The sequence below is a fragment of the Podarcis melisellensis genome (genome assembly GCF_964234715.1).
Source record: "Podarcis melisellensis genome assembly, chromosome: 4".
In the NCBI taxonomy this organism is placed as follows: Eukaryota; Metazoa; Chordata; class Lepidosauria; order Squamata; family Lacertidae; genus Podarcis; species Podarcis melisellensis.
The window spans coordinates 33,682,469-33,698,063 of NC_138531.1; the positions used below are offsets into that span (position 1 = coordinate 33,682,469).

Here is a 15,595-nt window from a genome sequence, read left to right on the forward strand (position 1 = left end):
AGATATCCCTTGCCCTAAATAAATTTTTGTTCCTAAGACGTGTTTTGTTGTTTCTTTGCAGTCCTGTGCTCCGTTGAGAAGGGCAGGATTAAATTAAATTAAATAAATAAGATTGAACCACCTTTCTGTGTTGATGCCATTTTAGCTACACTAAGCAGAAGCAGGTCTGACCCATCAGAGATTGAAGGAATGATGGAGAGTGAAATATAAACACTAGAACGCTCAACTGAGCCAGAAGTGAAGTAAATTGAGGAGGGAGGGGGAGAACGTTTTAGGGTGACTGGGAAGAAAATGGAGCCTGATATCTTTACTCCCAGTTGTTTAGCAGTGACAGCAAAAAGGCTGTTTAAACAAACAAACAGGGCAGTTAAGGCCCCGTCATTTCAAATTTCAATTTGTCCTGGTATGTTAGTTGCATAAATTGCTGTAATAGGCCCCACCCCACAGGCTACAATTTTGCATCTCTATCCCTCCCAAAAACCTATTTTGCATCTGGCTCTGGTTGGTAGACTTATGGGTGTGTGTTTAAAAAAATAAGGTCCTAAAGGAGCAACACTATTTTACTTGCTGCATTTTTATTTCACTTCTTGGAAATGAAGTGTTGTTTCTTCCACTAAATTGTGTATCAAAAAAATGGAAACATTTAAAATGATCAGTAGAAGATGCATCATCAGATGTTTGAAATGTTACCTGAATTGCAGATAACATAGTGGCGATGCTGGGATTGCTAGAATAAGAATGTCACAACGCTGCCACAAAACTTCTTTGCTGTGGTCCACAATAAATAATTGCTCAGGCATGCATAAACAGATATTGCTTCCCCCTACAAAAGAAATCCAGGCATTCTTACTCTGCAAGCTTCTCTCATGGCTTTCTATGTCAAACGGCCATGTTCAGTTCTTGCCATTTTTAGCTATGTCACAACAGCCCTGTAATTTTAACTTTAGTTTTGTAATACATGGAAGTTACGTTTTTGCATGCAAGATAGCTTTTCAGTCATAGTTCAGGCTTAAAGGTAATTATTAACTCTTCCATGACCTCTCCCTTATCTACCTGTGGAAAGAATCCACAATACAAGAGAAGTGTGTAGTATTACAATAGTTTTAACTAGAGAGATCAAAGTTCTAGACAGCTGGGCATGGTGGAGGGCAAATTGCCATTATGGTGTAGTTCAGTGGAGCATTAATGGGACATTTAATGTTTTCACTTAGACTCTTGAGCAACACAGAATCGAAGTAAATGCGGAACATCCTCGTTTTTGTATCATTCATTCATTGCTGAAATTATATAGGCTGCCCACCAGCATACGGCTCACAGACAGAAGGAATAAAATGCAGTGGTATTTACCTTAATGGTTGCGATTTTTAAAATTAACATGCCACTTGGTCTAAATGTCCTAGCCCAGGGGTAGGGGAACCTTGGCTCTGGGTGCAACTACAGCCCTCTAAGCTTCTCTATTTTGCCTGGGGCAAATCCTTAAGAGTTTTGTCTGGCTGGAACTTATCCTTGAACCAGTGATATTGCCTCTTGCTTACCTGGAAGGGAAATGTGGTGTGTGTGTGTGTAAAAACCTCTTGGCTTCTGTAGAGCTAGAGCACAAAGATGAGTCACATCCATTACTGCTTACGTACTTTTGAATCTAGGATGTCTGGCAGGTATGTGGCCTGCAGAAGGCAACCTGAGCATTCCTCAGGTTGACAGAAGATCCCCAACCCACCCACCATTAACTAGTATGCACCAGGCCTTGAGGGATAGGATTCAAATGAGGCTATGCCCTAAACTTCCCTAACTTGTCAAAGAAGAGCTGGGATTCTTCAGTAGTGCAGTGCAGTACTGCAGAGAGCCAGCGTGGTGTAGTGGTTAAGAGCAGTAGACTCGTAATCTGGTGAACTGGGTTCACGGCTCCACTCCTCCACATGCAGCTGCTGGGTGACCTTGGCCTAGTCACACTTTGAAGTCTCTCAGCCCCACTCACCTCACAGTGTTTGTTGTGGGGGAGGAAGGGAAAGGAGATTGTTAGCCTCTTTGAGATTCCTTCAGGTGGTGATAAAGCGGGATATCAAATCCAAACTCTTCTTCTTCTAGTGAATAGCACGAGCTTTGAATCGAGCCCAAATCTGTCACAAATTAATGCGGCAACTTCATGCAAAATGCTCTCCATCTTGGCTCCCCCTTTTGCAGTATGTGGATAAATAATAACCGACTTGTTATGCGAAGTTACGTTGTGTCTGATAGGAAATGCCTAGGTTCAAAACTCCCATTGGCCTAGAAGTTACAACTTTGGCCTAGTCGCTTCTCTTCTGCCCTAACCTACCACAATGTATGGCGTGTGCACAGTTTATGAAGATAAAATACAACAACCACCTGAATCACAAAGTCCCAACCTTTTGCGTGAAGGCCAGAGGGAACACACAAATGTTCCGGCAAGGTAATTTCAAGATTTCTATTCATCTTTCTCCTTTCCCATTCTCAAATGACCTAAGAGTTGAAAAAGAGCCTGGAAAAGTGTGTATATTGTGGGCTAACATTGCTGAACGCTGGTTTAGGGAAGTTTTTAATGTTTTATCGTGTTTTTAATATTCTGTTGGGAGCCACTCAGAGTGGGCGGAGTATAAATAATAAGTGATGATGATGATGCATTTTCCAGCCACAATCCACGGAGCCCAGCGATAAAGCCAGAATATTGTTGTTTAGTCGTGTCCGACTCTTCGTGACCCCATGGACCAGAGAACGCCAGGCCCTCCTGTCTTCCACTGCCTCCCGCAGTTTGGTCAAACTCATGTTTGTAGCTTCGAGAACACTATCCAACCATCTCGTCCTCTGTTGTCCCCTTCTCCTTGTGTCCTCCATCTTTCCCAACATCTGGGTCTTTTCCAGGGAGTCTTCTCTTCTCATGAGGTGGCCAAAGTACTGGAGCCTCAGCTTCACGATCTGTCCTTCCAGTGAGCACTCAGGGCTGATTTCCTTAAGAATGGATACGTTTGATCTTCTTGCAGTCCATGGGACTCTCAAGAGTCTCCTCCAGCACCATAATTCAAAAGCATCAATTCTTCAGCGATCAGCCTTCTTTATGGTCCAGCTCTCACTTCCATACATCACTATTGGGAAAACCATAGCTTTAACTATATGGGCCTTTGTTGGCAAGGTGATGTCTCTGCCAGAATATTACTTTCCTCCTCCCCCCCCTTTTTTTTTTTTACTATGGCTCTGCATTGAAGCGCTGCCTCCTGAAGCTCAAAACAGCTTCAGGGGGGCTAAACCTGCCCCACACATTTCCAGATATTAAAAGACCTTGTGCCACCTTTCTTTTTTAAACTTCCCAACTTTCCCACCTCCCTATAGCAGAGGATCAGGCTCCAGTTTTTAGCCCAAGGCCGCCAGCGGGGGAAGAGTGTTTTGCAAGCATGCAAAAAGAGAGAGAGAGAACAAGTTTTGTTAGCTAAGCTTGCAAGGGGGGGCTGTGCCAACCGGGCCTTCTTTCGCCGCTGCTTCCCAAAGCCAGCCGTGAGCAGAGCCGCCCCTCGCCGAATCTGCCCCCTGCAAAAAAGCTGGTGAGTCTCTCTTGAGGCGTAAAAAAACCGACAGGCACCGAGTTCCCCTTCCTTCCTCTTTCAGTATCTCGTGGTGGCTGCCGAGAGCGAGCGCAACTTTTTCTCGATGTAGAAACAGGGCCCAGCTAAAGGAATCCGAACTCTCTGCTTCCCGATTTGCCCGGGACTCGGGTTCAAGAATATCTTCGGAATGCTACTCAAAAGAACGCTGCGCCCCCGAACTCTGCGAAATCAATCTCAGTTCGACGCTCCCGCGTTGTATCTGTTTGCTCTCTCGGTTAGCCTGCAGGCACCAACCCAGATTATAATCTCCACCGAATTCACAAACATACCTGGGGAGGCCGGGGTGGGGAGAATCTGCCTTTTTAAAGTCCTGCAATTCCCCAGATCGTTTGCTCAGCTAGTGAGCTAAAATCAGCACTGCAGATAATTTTAATTTAGCAATGTTGAATGAGCACAAGGGACTCCTTCGCAGCATATCTTTCGTAAGAAAACGTTTCTCTCTAACCTGGCCCTTGTCTGGCAAAACATTCTATGGCCTTTTAAATGTGTTTGTTGGAGTGGGGTTATTGGTTTGTTTTCGGATTTTTATTACGTCTTTCGTGTTCTCATTTTGTATTTTTATCTTGCAAACCGTCCTGCGATCTTCAGATGAAGGGTAGTATACAAATTTAATAAAATAAATAAATACATTGTTCTTCCTCTCCCCATCTTTTCCTCACAACAACCCTTTGAGGTAGGCTGATGGAGCAGGACGAATCCAGGGTTATCCGTTAAACTTCATGCATGAATCTGGATTTGAACCCTGGTCTCCTGGTCCAGTTCTTAACAACTACACCACACTGGCACTCCCATTTTTACCTGTGTTTTAAAATCAGGCCTGTCGACTATTACACAGAGATGTTTCCTTAATTGTCTGCATAAGCTTGGCGAGATAAACATCTTGGGCATGATATCTTTGTGGGAGAGTGAGGAGATGGCAGAAGCAGCAGAGATTTATTAATAAATTAATAAATGAAACCACATACATCCCATATCCTCCACTCAAAGTCATTGGAGTCAAAATCACAACCCTATTAAAACCAGTGGGATTTTTTAAATTAAAAAACAACAACAAGGTACCAGTACTCAAAAGCTTGATAAAAGTGCTGTGGGTGCCAGCATAAAATGGAAAAAGCACGGATTAAAACAATAAATTAAATAACAATCCAGTTAATGCGTCTGGCTGTGGTCATAATTTTATTCTTGGTAGCACAGGGTACATCTTGCTTTAAAAGTTCCTTTGTACTTTCTGCTGTGCTCAAAAGTTATCCACCAATAATTGATTTTAGTGTAACTACTTGTTTGAAACGTGTACTCTGTATATATTTGCATGTAGCCATTTTTTTCTTGGTAACAATGAGCATGCATCTTCACTTCTTTTTTTAAAAAACAGCAACACATTTTGCATGCCTTCCGTGGTGTATAATGTTACTATTGCGCTTAAAACACCCTCACTATTTTGCATGTTTAGCGTTGAACATCTGTATTTCACTAGCATCAATGCATCTTGCTTTCTCCTCCACCTGCCTCCATTCCTGGGGAGAATGCTGATGATGTGCTATTGATGTTTGCCCTACTTATTAGTGCACTCACACAGAAAAGAACTATACTCAGCAGCAACTTGCTAATGTTTGACTGTGAAGATAGGAGTTCTCATTAAAGATTAGCAATGCTGGGTGCTATAAGTTTGCTGACGGTGGGTTTTTTTTGGAAGAGTAGATGGCTTAGACTCTAGTAGCAAGAAAGCTGAATGAAGCAGCACCTTTAGAAACTGAACTTTTCTCAGTTGTAGTTCACACCGCTGGACTGGGATTTGACTGAGCTGACTGTGAACAGGACTTCTTATTCGATTCTGTAAGAATGCTTATTTCTTGTGTCTTTCCTCCCAGCCCCGATTGTCTTTTTTTTTTTAAGAGTTGCTTTCTTGAAATAATTATAGTTGTTAATGTCTGGTTTGCTAGGGGAACTCTGAAATAAAATATTGAGGCACCATACAGCCTCAAGAAATTAATATCTTTTGCTCTGCAGGAAAAATATAATTGCGGCTTTCACTAAGCTGCCGTGCATTGTGGGTTCAGGCATTAGTGGTTAAGTGGAGCCTATAACAAATTGTTGAGTGCATCTGTTCCAGCAGTGGCGTAGCGTGGGTTGTCAGCACCCGGGGCAAGGCAAGTAATTTGCGCCCCCTAACGCGTGGATTTGTGCCCCCTAACCCTAACCCCCAGATGTTGGCCCGGTGCGGCCCGCCCCCCTGCACCCCCCACGCTATGCCACTGTGTTCCAGAAGTCCTTTTCCTCAGGGATCCTGCTAGTCTGTCATACTTATGAGCCATGGGATGCAAGCAAGCACATTTACTCCTCACCCCTCTCAGTTTCCTATTTTTCTTTTCAATTGAAAGGCAAAATTCTGTGATTCCTGCTGTCTTCATTGGCCATCCTTTGGACGGTTTGCCTCTTTTTTGTTGCTCAGAATACCCCAGGTTGCCCTCAGCATGTTGATATCCCCCTCTTCATTTCCCAGTGGTCAGGTTTTGGCTCAGTTTCTATTGGCTCTCACTTCCTGAGCTTGATATTAGAAGGAGTGATATTTGGCAACACTGTGCAGGCTGTAAAATTTGCGATCCGGAAAGGTGAGCAAAGCCCACTAGCTGTGTATTTTATCCTGCCACTTGCTCAACAGCCCTCCTGATTTTTTGTAATCTCAGGCAGGCTCCCAAAACGAGGAACATAGTGGGCCTCTGGTTGAGCATAGCCAGTGGGTTGAATTTGGGTTGCCAAGCAGAATTTGTTCAGTCCTGATAGACATCAACTCTGAGCATTTACACACACAATTCTGAAAATGCTTTTCGCTCTTCCAAAGTCTTGTCCTTTCGTTCAACTTTCTGTCTGTGACAGAAAAGTCTGAATGGATGCTTAGCCTCTGGGAAGGTGTTTTTGGGATGCTTGCAAGTAGTGAAGGGTGGAGATGAGGGACTCGGACAACTTTTATTGTTTGTTCTTTGTATCTAGCAATGAGAGGTTTCTGAGCCATGAAGATTCCTGGTTTTATTTACATCATTGTCAATAGCCATTACTAGACCTGTTCTTATGAATTTGACTAATTCATTTTAAAGCCACCCTTAAAGGTAAAGGTAAAAGGACCATTAGGTCCAGTCGTGACCGACTCTGGGGTTGTGGCGCTCATCTCGCTTTATTGGCCGAGGGAGCTGGCGTACAGCTTCCGGGTCATGTGGCCAGCATGACTTAGCTGCTTCTGGCGAACCAGAGCAGCACACGGAAACGGCGTTTACCTTCCCGCCGGAGCGGTACCTATTTATCTACTTGCACTTTGACGTGCTAGGTTGGCAGGAGCAGGGAGCGAGCAACGGGAGTTCACCCCGTCGCGGGGATTCGAACCGCCAACCTTCTGATCAGCAAGTCCTAGGCTCTGTGGTTTAACCCACAGCGCCACCCGCGTCCTTAAGAAACCACCCTTACCTTATGGCAATTCATTTCATAAATTAGCGAGGCATTGGTCCTGTGCAAAGTCTTACTTTGCCTGGAATATAGCTCTGAAGAGAGGCTAAGGGTCCAAATAGCTCCAGGTCCCACTAGCTTATAACTTTTAGAATAGGTTCCTGAACTTGCTTTTTCATTTCCCCTCCCCTTTTATTTTGTGTGCCATCATCATGCCTTTGTGGATTGTGAGAGACTTTCTTCCTTGTGATTTTAGAGCCACTCTGGGAATCTTTTTGCCTAAAAAGTGGGCTAAAAACAGCTCAAGGTAAGTGAGTTTTGACTGTGGGGCAGAGTAGTTAACATCTGGTTCTGGTTCAGCTTAACTTGACTCCGGGTAGGAATTAAGGGAAACAACCTTTGCCTCCTTTGATTGCTGCTTCTCTTCCCCAAAGGCCATGTCCTCTGTAAAAGTTGAGTCCGTTGTGCAGCACAACTGCAAACTTGGAGAATCACCCGTTTGGGAGGAAAAGGAAAGTTCGCTTCTCTTTGTGGATATAACCGACAAAAAGGTCTACCGATGGAATTCCCTTACCAAGGAACTGCATAGTGTTTCTGTAGGTAAGAAACAGTTTCACAGTAGAATATATATTTCAGAATGATCTAAAAAATAGATGATTGGCAGGAGCATCGTGTGACTTTTACAAGCTACAGGGGAGGAAGAAGCACCATAGGTATGGTTTTCCCATCGACTTGTGGTAGGATAAGCCACACTTTTGGAACTATTCCTTCCCACACAGCTCTTAGGACCAGTTCCGGCACTGAAAGGTGTCTATTAAGTGTGAAATTTGCCTACAAACCAAACTCTGTCTGTTGCATAGTTCACAGATTATGATAAGCCAGACTGTGGCTTACTGTGAATGGGCAGGCATGCTGGTGCCTGCTGCTCAAATCATGCTGCCCCATGCATTCCTTTCCAAAGCTGAGAGGAAACAAACCAGAATCTGTCTTAGTGCCACATATGAACCAGCACTCATGGTTTGCCGGCCACTGTTTTGTTTCCTCTGGCTTTCGAAAGAGAGGAGCTGTGCAGTGCAATTAGAGCAGCACACACCAGCAGGCTGACTTGGTTCACGGTAAGCCCTACAACTTTGGTGGGAAACATTTTCCAGCCTGAGGGCCACATTCGCTAGAGGGCAGCCTTATGGGGGCCACATGCTAGTGGTTGTTAGAGCAAGGGATTCTGTTCTATTATTGTTTTATTTGCAAATTTAACAAGGAGAAGAAAAAGAAAAAAGGTGAAATGAAAACAATGAAAAAGAAGAGGAAAACAGCAATGATGATAGAAATGTACAAATTATAACAAGAAACTGCCATCAGCTCGCATTGTGGATGCAGTGACCATCAGTACAGGAATCTTAAATTAAAGTTAGTACAGTATAAGCCCTCCAGAAGTCCAAATAGATATCAACATGCAATTGATGCCTATATGAAACATGGTTGAGTATAACTAGGGCAGTGAGTTCCTCAAATCATTGGACTCTTAACTTGTGTACAGTAGGACTGTGTTCTAAGCTATGCAAAAGTTTCCAGTGCAGCATTTTGTAATTGATGCTTCCAAACTGAGCAACTCCATATGAATTACACTACAGTAGCCAAGTATTGTTGAGTTCCAGTGTAGTGCATGGATAGACGGTCAGACTTGGCTTTGATGTGGCTGTGAACAAGAATATTTAATTTTATGTATTTTACGTATGTGTTTATTTACTGCCTTTGAAAAACAACAAAAAGTTGTCCAAGGGGTTCACTCTCTTTTCTCCCCCACCCCAAAAAATGGTTTCCACTTCAGGTGCTCCAGTGAGTTGTGTGTGTCTTCGCAAATCTGGCGATTACATGATTACTCTGGGAACCCAGTTTGCAGCCTTAAACTGGAAAAATAAGTCAGTAACCAGCATTAAGCACGTTGACTTGGATAAATCCAATAACCGGTTCAATGATGGGAAAGTGGATCCTGCAGGAAGACTGTTTGCAGGTAGGTTTGGATGGCCATCAGTCCCATGCTTGAAGATCTCCAGCTTGTTTATTTGTCTTAAGGAATTAGGATCCTTCGTTGTGTATCACCCAACAGTAGCTGTCAACCCCAGTTCACAGAATCTTGTACTGAACACACGCCTCTCTCCTTTCCCTCAGCTTCTTCTGTGTTGCAGCTTAGTCTCTTGTGATCACTTTGCTTTGACAAATAAATATCCCTTACAATTGAGAGCACAGTTTTCATGTCACTTAACCTGACTTCTGTCTTTGAAGCAAATGGAAGGAAGAGGATCCATTTTTTGTAGCGAGGAGCCATTGATAACTTTATCCGATAAGGTTCTTTCTTTCTTTCTTTCTTTCTTTCTTTCTTTCTTTCTTTCTTTCTTTCTTTCTTTCTTTCTTTCTTTCTTTCTTTCTTATCCTCTTTTATAGTCACCCAAGTTGGTGGCCATCACTGTCTTATCAGAGCAAATTCCACTATGTGAAGAAGCAGGGCTTTTTTTCAGCCAGCACCTCTTTTTCTAGAAAAATAGCACTGTACTTTCTTCTACTGGGGGTTGTTAGGAGACCCCTCTTTCCTTCACAGAGCTACAATTCCTGGAGTAGTTTCACAGTCAATCTCTCTCCCCAGGGAACTCTGGGAATTGGAGCCCTGTAAGGTCAGTAGGGGTCTCCTTCCTAACAACTTCTAGCACCCTTAAATTCGCAGAACTCTTTGAGGGAAGTCACGACTGTTTGAAGTGGTATTGTGGTGTTTGAAATGTGTGGTGTGGATGTGGTGTATTCTTTAATTTCAGTGAGGCTACTCTGAGTAAAACGTAGTTGAACACTACCCTGTGTCCTGAATCTTTGAACATTCAGCTTCACTGGGTGGAAGAATTAAAGAGGAGACCGCCCACTGTTGTGGTGCCACATCTTTGGCTGTCTATTGTCTTATTAGGATACTCTTAACCTGAATGTTGTGGTCCTTGCAGGTACAATGGGAGAGGAGATTCGGCCAGCAGTGCTAGAGAGGCAGCAAGGTTCCCTCTACACCCTCCTTCCCGATCACTCGGTAGTGAAACACTTTGACAAAGTGGACATCTCCAACGGTTTGGACTGGTCACTGGATCACAAAACCTTCTATTACATCGACAGCCTTTCGTATTCGGTGGATGCCTTCGACTATGACCTGCAAACCGGAAAGCTCTGTATGGTTGCTTTTGTTGTTTTTCGAGATCCTTAAAATAAAAACTTTTTCCTCCCTGTGCAGTTGCTTTGCTGCCAAGCACTGAGCAAAAATATGTACCTGTTATACTGTAAGAATATCTCACTGCATCGTTCTAATAATACCTGTAGCTGAGAGTCAGTTTTGGGATAACTTGTCTGGCTTTAAAATTACCTGTTACAGAAGTTTAAGCCACAAGTATATTCATTAGATAGGCAAAATGCGGTAGTTTGGTTTAATGAGATGTGCAAACTGGGGCCATGACTATTAAGATAGAAAGTTGCCTATACTGAGTCAGACCACTGGTCCATTTAGCTCATTTGATTATATTCTGCCATACAGTATTTATATAATATTCAGATATGTAGCATAGACTAATATGGATAATATAAGCCTGACCTAGAGGTAGGTGTTTGTTTGTTTGTTTTTACTAATAACACAATCTTTCTGGAATAATAATAATAATAATAATATTTATACCCCGCCCATCTGGCTGAGTTTCCCCAGCCACTCTGGGTGGCTCCCAATCAAGTGTTAAAAACAGTACAACATTAAATATTAAAAACTTCCCTTCAGATGTCTTTTAAAGATAGGATAGCTGCTTATTTCCTTCACATCTGAAGGGAGGGTGTTCCAAGGGTGGGCACCACTACCGAGAAGGCCCTCTGTCTGGTTCCCTGTAATCTCACTTCTTGCAATGAGGGAACCACCAGAAGGCCCTCGGCACTGGATCTCAGTGTCCGGGCTGAACGATGGGGGTGGAGACGCTCCTTCAGGTATACAGGACCGAGGGTGGGCACCACTACCGAGAAGGCCCTCTGTCTGGTTCCCTGTAATCTCACTTCTTGCAATGAGGGAACCACCAGAAGGCCCTTGGCACTGGATCTCAGTGTCCGGGCTGAACGATGGGGGTGGAGACGCTCCTTCAGGTATACAGGACTGAGGCCGAAATCTAGAATGGATCAATGATACACCACAGGTGTTTGTGCCTGAAGACTTTTGGCTTCTCCTTTCCCCAGGGAGTGCCATTTCAGTGGTAACCCTTTATCAACTTTGTGGATGGATCCTTTTGTAGTTTTTCTTAGCTCAGGTCCACATCTTATGGGGCGGGGAATGCTGACTTGGAAGGCATAGCGTTTAATGTGTGATTAAGTCCATAATGTGCATCAACTTCTTTGTGCAGCTAACCGAAGGAGCGTTTACAAGATGGAAAAGGAAGAGAGTATCCCTGATGGGATGTGCATTGATTCTGATGGAAAGCTCTGGGTGGCTTGTTACAATGGAGGAAGAGTGATCCGTATAGACCCCGAGACAGGTAAGCAGTTGCAAGGTGGGAGGAAGAAAGAAAAGTCTCAATTAAAGAATCTCGATGATCCCTCTTGGGTCCTTTCAGGCTCCCATGGAAGACTTTGTTGCATGCTCCTTTTAATGCCCCAATGCTCAACACGTTGCATACAACCCTGTAGTGTTGTTTTTCAAAGCAAATGATGTGATGAACATTTCACATATCTCTCTGTGTGGATTGCATCCATTCGGCTGTGTATGCACCATACATTCAAAGCCTGGGAACTATAGTTTAAGGGTGCTGGGGATTGTAGCTCAGTGAGGTGCAAACTACAGTTCCCAGGATTCTTTGGGGAACCTTTGCTTATGTGGACCTGCTTCTAAGAATGGGGCAGCCTGCAGCTCCAAGAGTGAAAGGGGAAATCAAAAAGGCATATTAACCCCTGGTGTCTAAAACAGCTCTTGTTTTAAGAACTGAGCAAATGTTAAAACTACATAAACCAAAGTGCAGATTCGTGTTTTTTTCGAAACTGAGGACTGAGTGCAGTGGCAGAGAATTTGGTTTGCCCCGGGTTCAATCCCTAGCATCTCTGATTAAAAGCATCAGGTAGGAGGGGCTGGAAAAGACCTCCCTTTGCTTAAGAGCCATTGTGTCACAGGGTGTGTTTACATTCCCCCTAGCTGTTCACATCAGAGTGGCTTCATTAGTGTCAGATTCTGATTTCCGTCTGTGTACACAACCAGGAGGTGTTGACCAGGGTGGGGATGTTTTTACCCTATGCCAACATGCTGAGAGCAGCTTAAGGACTCTAATTGGGGTGAAGTTGTCTTGAGAAACAATGCATCAAACCGTAATATTTTGTAACAAAGTGCAAGGTGCATATGCATTTAGGATAATGGTGTGTGAACAAGGATTTAAAACCCAGCACTGGAAACACAGTTGAGTGCATTGTGGGAGAGAATGGACACACAGTCATAGTAGGCCACACTGGGCTAAAATATGGTCCAGTATTCTCCACATTACAAAAGTTTCTCTTCCATATCAGCAACGATCATAAATTCACATAAATAGTATATGAATGCTGTGTAACAGTTGAAGAAATTCAGCTGAAATGTGATGGAATCCCAGTAAGGCAATTTTGTTCAATCAACCAATACAATAAACCTATTTGTTTACTTTCTTATTTTTGCATTAAAAAAACCACCTTCTTCAAATTCTATGCTGCAACTCTGGAGCATACATCCATTTCAGGGTTTTGCTTTGTTTTGTTTTAAAGTGATAATGTTACTTGCATTCAAGATTTACTCTGCTTTGGCATTAATCCATTCCGTCAGGATTCTTGCAGGACTATCCTACAATTATATAACCCTAGACATTACAATCTTTTTAATAGGACGTTCTTCAGATAGTAATGCTTATTACTTTAAGGTAAAGGTAAAGGTACCCCTGCCCGTACGGGCCAGTCTTGACAGACTCTGGGGTTGTGCGCCCATCTCACTCAAGAGGCCAGGGGCCAGCGCTGTCCGGAGACACTTCCGGGTCACGTGGCCAGCGTGACATCACTGCTCTGGCGAGCCAGAGCCGCACACGGAAACGCCGTTTACCTTCCCGCTGGTAAGCGGTCCCTATTTATCTACTTGCACCCGAGGGTGCTTTCAAACTGCTAGGTTGGCAGGCGCTGGGACCGAGCAGCGGGAGCGCACCCCGCCGCAGGGATTCGAACCACCGACCTTTCGATCGGCAAGTCCTAGGCGCTGAGGCTTTAACCCACAGCGCCACCTGCGTCACTTTAATTACTTATCGCTTATTACTTTAATTACTTCCAAATATGCTAATCAAGCCCTGTTTTATGGGGAAGGGGCAGCCCTTCGAGTTGTGCTCCAAACACTAAATTGTGGGATGGGGGGACACACGTTGATCCTCTGCATAACCCCCCCCCCCCCAAAAAAAGAAAAACTGGTATACTTTAACAGGAAAACGTCTCCAGACCGTGAAGCTGCCTGTTGCTGAAACTACTTCCTGCAGTTTTGGTGGAAATGATTATTCAGAGCTGTACGTCACATCTGCTAGCCAAGGATTGGATGAGGCCTCACTGTCAGGGCAGCCAAAAGCTGGCAATGTTTTCAAGGTAATTGGATGGTTTTCAGCGCATACGAAAGGGTTCAGTGCACTTGAGGCCACACACATGTGGGCGAGGGCTGTAGTTTGGTTAGTGAGCATCTGCCTTGCATGCAGAAGGTTTTCCAGGTCAGCCCTCAGCATCTGCAGGTAGGGCTGGGTAACACTTCCCATCTGAAACCCTGGATAAACCCTGCCAATCAGTGTCAGTACTGAGTTCTATGGACCCAGTTGCCTGTAGAAGACAGCTATGAAGGAATAGGGTGGGAGAAAGAGGTGTTTGGTGCCAGGCCAAACCTATAAAAAGCTGTTGTTTATTTTATTCTCCTGTGAAATATGTGCACTTTGCATTTAGAAATGCAATTGCCCAATATACTTACATATGGTATTAAGATGCAGGCAAGCATTTAGAGTTGTTGTTGTTGTTGTTGTTGGGTGGTGGTGGATACTTTTTGAGTTTATAACCAAAGGCACACGGGGGATTTTGAGTTGTCATATTTATATCCTTCCCCTCATGCTTTTTAACAGATCACTGGCCTCGGGGTGAAAGGAATCCCGCCAAATTCATATGCGGGCTAACAGTTACTCTCAAAGGCACTCATCAAGAGCAGGAAAGAAGAAAATGTCAAAGATTCACATGCATATCTCTTTCCTGACGGCTACAGCAAGATGGCAGCCACAAAAAAACCAAGCTAAATAACTTCCAAACATTTAATATAGATTTTGTATTGTGCCAAATTGGCCTTTTTGTTAACAACAAGAAAAACAATGTTTTCTCCTCTTATACGATTCTTCCCTAATAAAGTTTGAAATGTATTCAGGTCCCGCTTTCTGAACACAGTATGTTCTCAGGAAATTGTTAGGCGAGTGCTCACATAACGAGCTGACAACGTTCATGGATTCCTAGGGGAACATCTCTAATTCTATTTTCTCTGCCTCCATGGTTTATTCCTAAAATGGTTGCAGCCAACCAGTGAAAGGGAGACAAAGTAAAAAATCTGATTTGTTCAATCCCTCTCCCTACTCCCTCCCTCCATGGCTTCTGCTCGAAAATGGCTGTTGTCAACCAGCAAAGCGGAAACAAGTAAGGAAGTGGGCAAACTCCAGCTGTTCGGATATCTGAATCAGCCATGCATGTAGTAAGGTATGGTCATAATTCTTTAGACTCGGATAACTGAATTTGCTATCAGAGTGTTCTGATGGCGGGAACTTCTTGGCTTGTACAACTGTGGTTTTTCCTGCCTCCTGATTTTCTCCCGAACAACATGTGGCTGTGCCATGACAGTTGCCCAGTGTCTCCTAGTAAATGAAAATCGTTAGGTTCCTTGTTTAACTCCACCAATTGCATATCAGTTTTGGCTATGTAGCATTTCTGAAAAATATCGCACACCTGCTTTGGCCACGAAATATCGTTCATCTGTCTAAACCACGGATGTAGAATCCATGACTGCTGGACTACAACTCCCATCATTCCTGATCATTGGGCATGCTGGCTGGGCTGATAGGAGTCCATTCCTATTTAAGGAGAAGAGTTAGTAGTTCTCTAGTTGAACCTTGCATTGCAGGGGGTTGGACCAGATGACCCTCTGGGTCTCTTCCAACTCTATAATTCTATTGATCTCTACCACACAGCCTATCAGTTTGTGCGTGAAAGCACATTCATGTTCTTCAAGTGGGAGTTGAGGAGCACCTTGGAAAAATTAAACCAGATTCATCTGCCACTCTGTCATCATGTAGCATTGACTCTCCACCCCGGATATATGCAACATCATTCTAAGGGAGGGACAAGGGTCTTCCTTGACACAGCCTGTATTTCCACTGGCAGGTAAGGAGAAGCAGCAGCATAGCCCAGAGATCATGGTTCCATGCCTGAACATTGACTGACTGGGCACAGGAAAGGGCAGGACACTGGAGGAAACATTGACT

At 43.9% G+C, this 15,595-nt stretch overlaps 1 protein-coding gene across 3 annotated transcripts; it reads left to right on the top strand.

Annotated features, from left to right (window-relative positions):
* Nucleotides 1–3,398: 3,398 nt before the first annotated feature.
* On the top strand, nucleotides 3,399–14,507 carry RGN (regucalcin). 3 transcript variants are annotated; one of them, XM_081907712.1, is made up of 8 exons: nucleotides 3,404–3,551; nucleotides 5,386–5,447; nucleotides 7,484–7,649; nucleotides 8,878–9,060; nucleotides 10,034–10,249; nucleotides 11,450–11,581; nucleotides 13,525–13,679; nucleotides 14,198–14,507. In XM_081907712.1, exons 3-8 carry the CDS (start codon nucleotides 7,487–7,489, stop codon nucleotides 14,246–14,248), a joined length of 900 nt encoding a protein of 299 aa, XP_081763838.1. In that variant the 5' UTR covers nucleotides 3,404–3,551; nucleotides 5,386–5,447; nucleotides 7,484–7,486; the 3' UTR covers nucleotides 14,249–14,507. The 3 variants fall into 3 exon arrangements, with proteins under 3 accessions (XP_081763836.1, XP_081763838.1, XP_081763837.1); XM_081907710.1 differs by lacking the exon at nucleotides 5,386–5,447 and having other exon boundaries at nucleotides 3,399–3,551; XM_081907711.1 differs by lacking the exon at nucleotides 3,404–3,551 and having other exon boundaries at nucleotides 5,297–5,447.
* Nucleotides 14,508–15,595: the final 1,088 nt, after the last annotated feature.

Bases quoted from the DNA above. Each gene is read 5' to 3' on its own strand.
- RGN (XM_081907710.1), top strand. From the start codon at position 7,487: ATGTCCTCTGTAAAAGTTGAGTCCGTTGTGCAGCACAACTGCAAACTT. The intron at 9,061-10,033 runs GTAGGTTTGGAT...TGGTCCTTGCAG, and splicing joins TGCAGGAAGACTGTTTGCAG to GTACAATGGGAGAGGAGATT. The intron at 10,250-11,449 runs GTATGGTTGCTT...TTCTTTGTGCAG, and splicing joins CCTGCAAACCGGAAAGCTCT to CTAACCGAAGGAGCGTTTAC.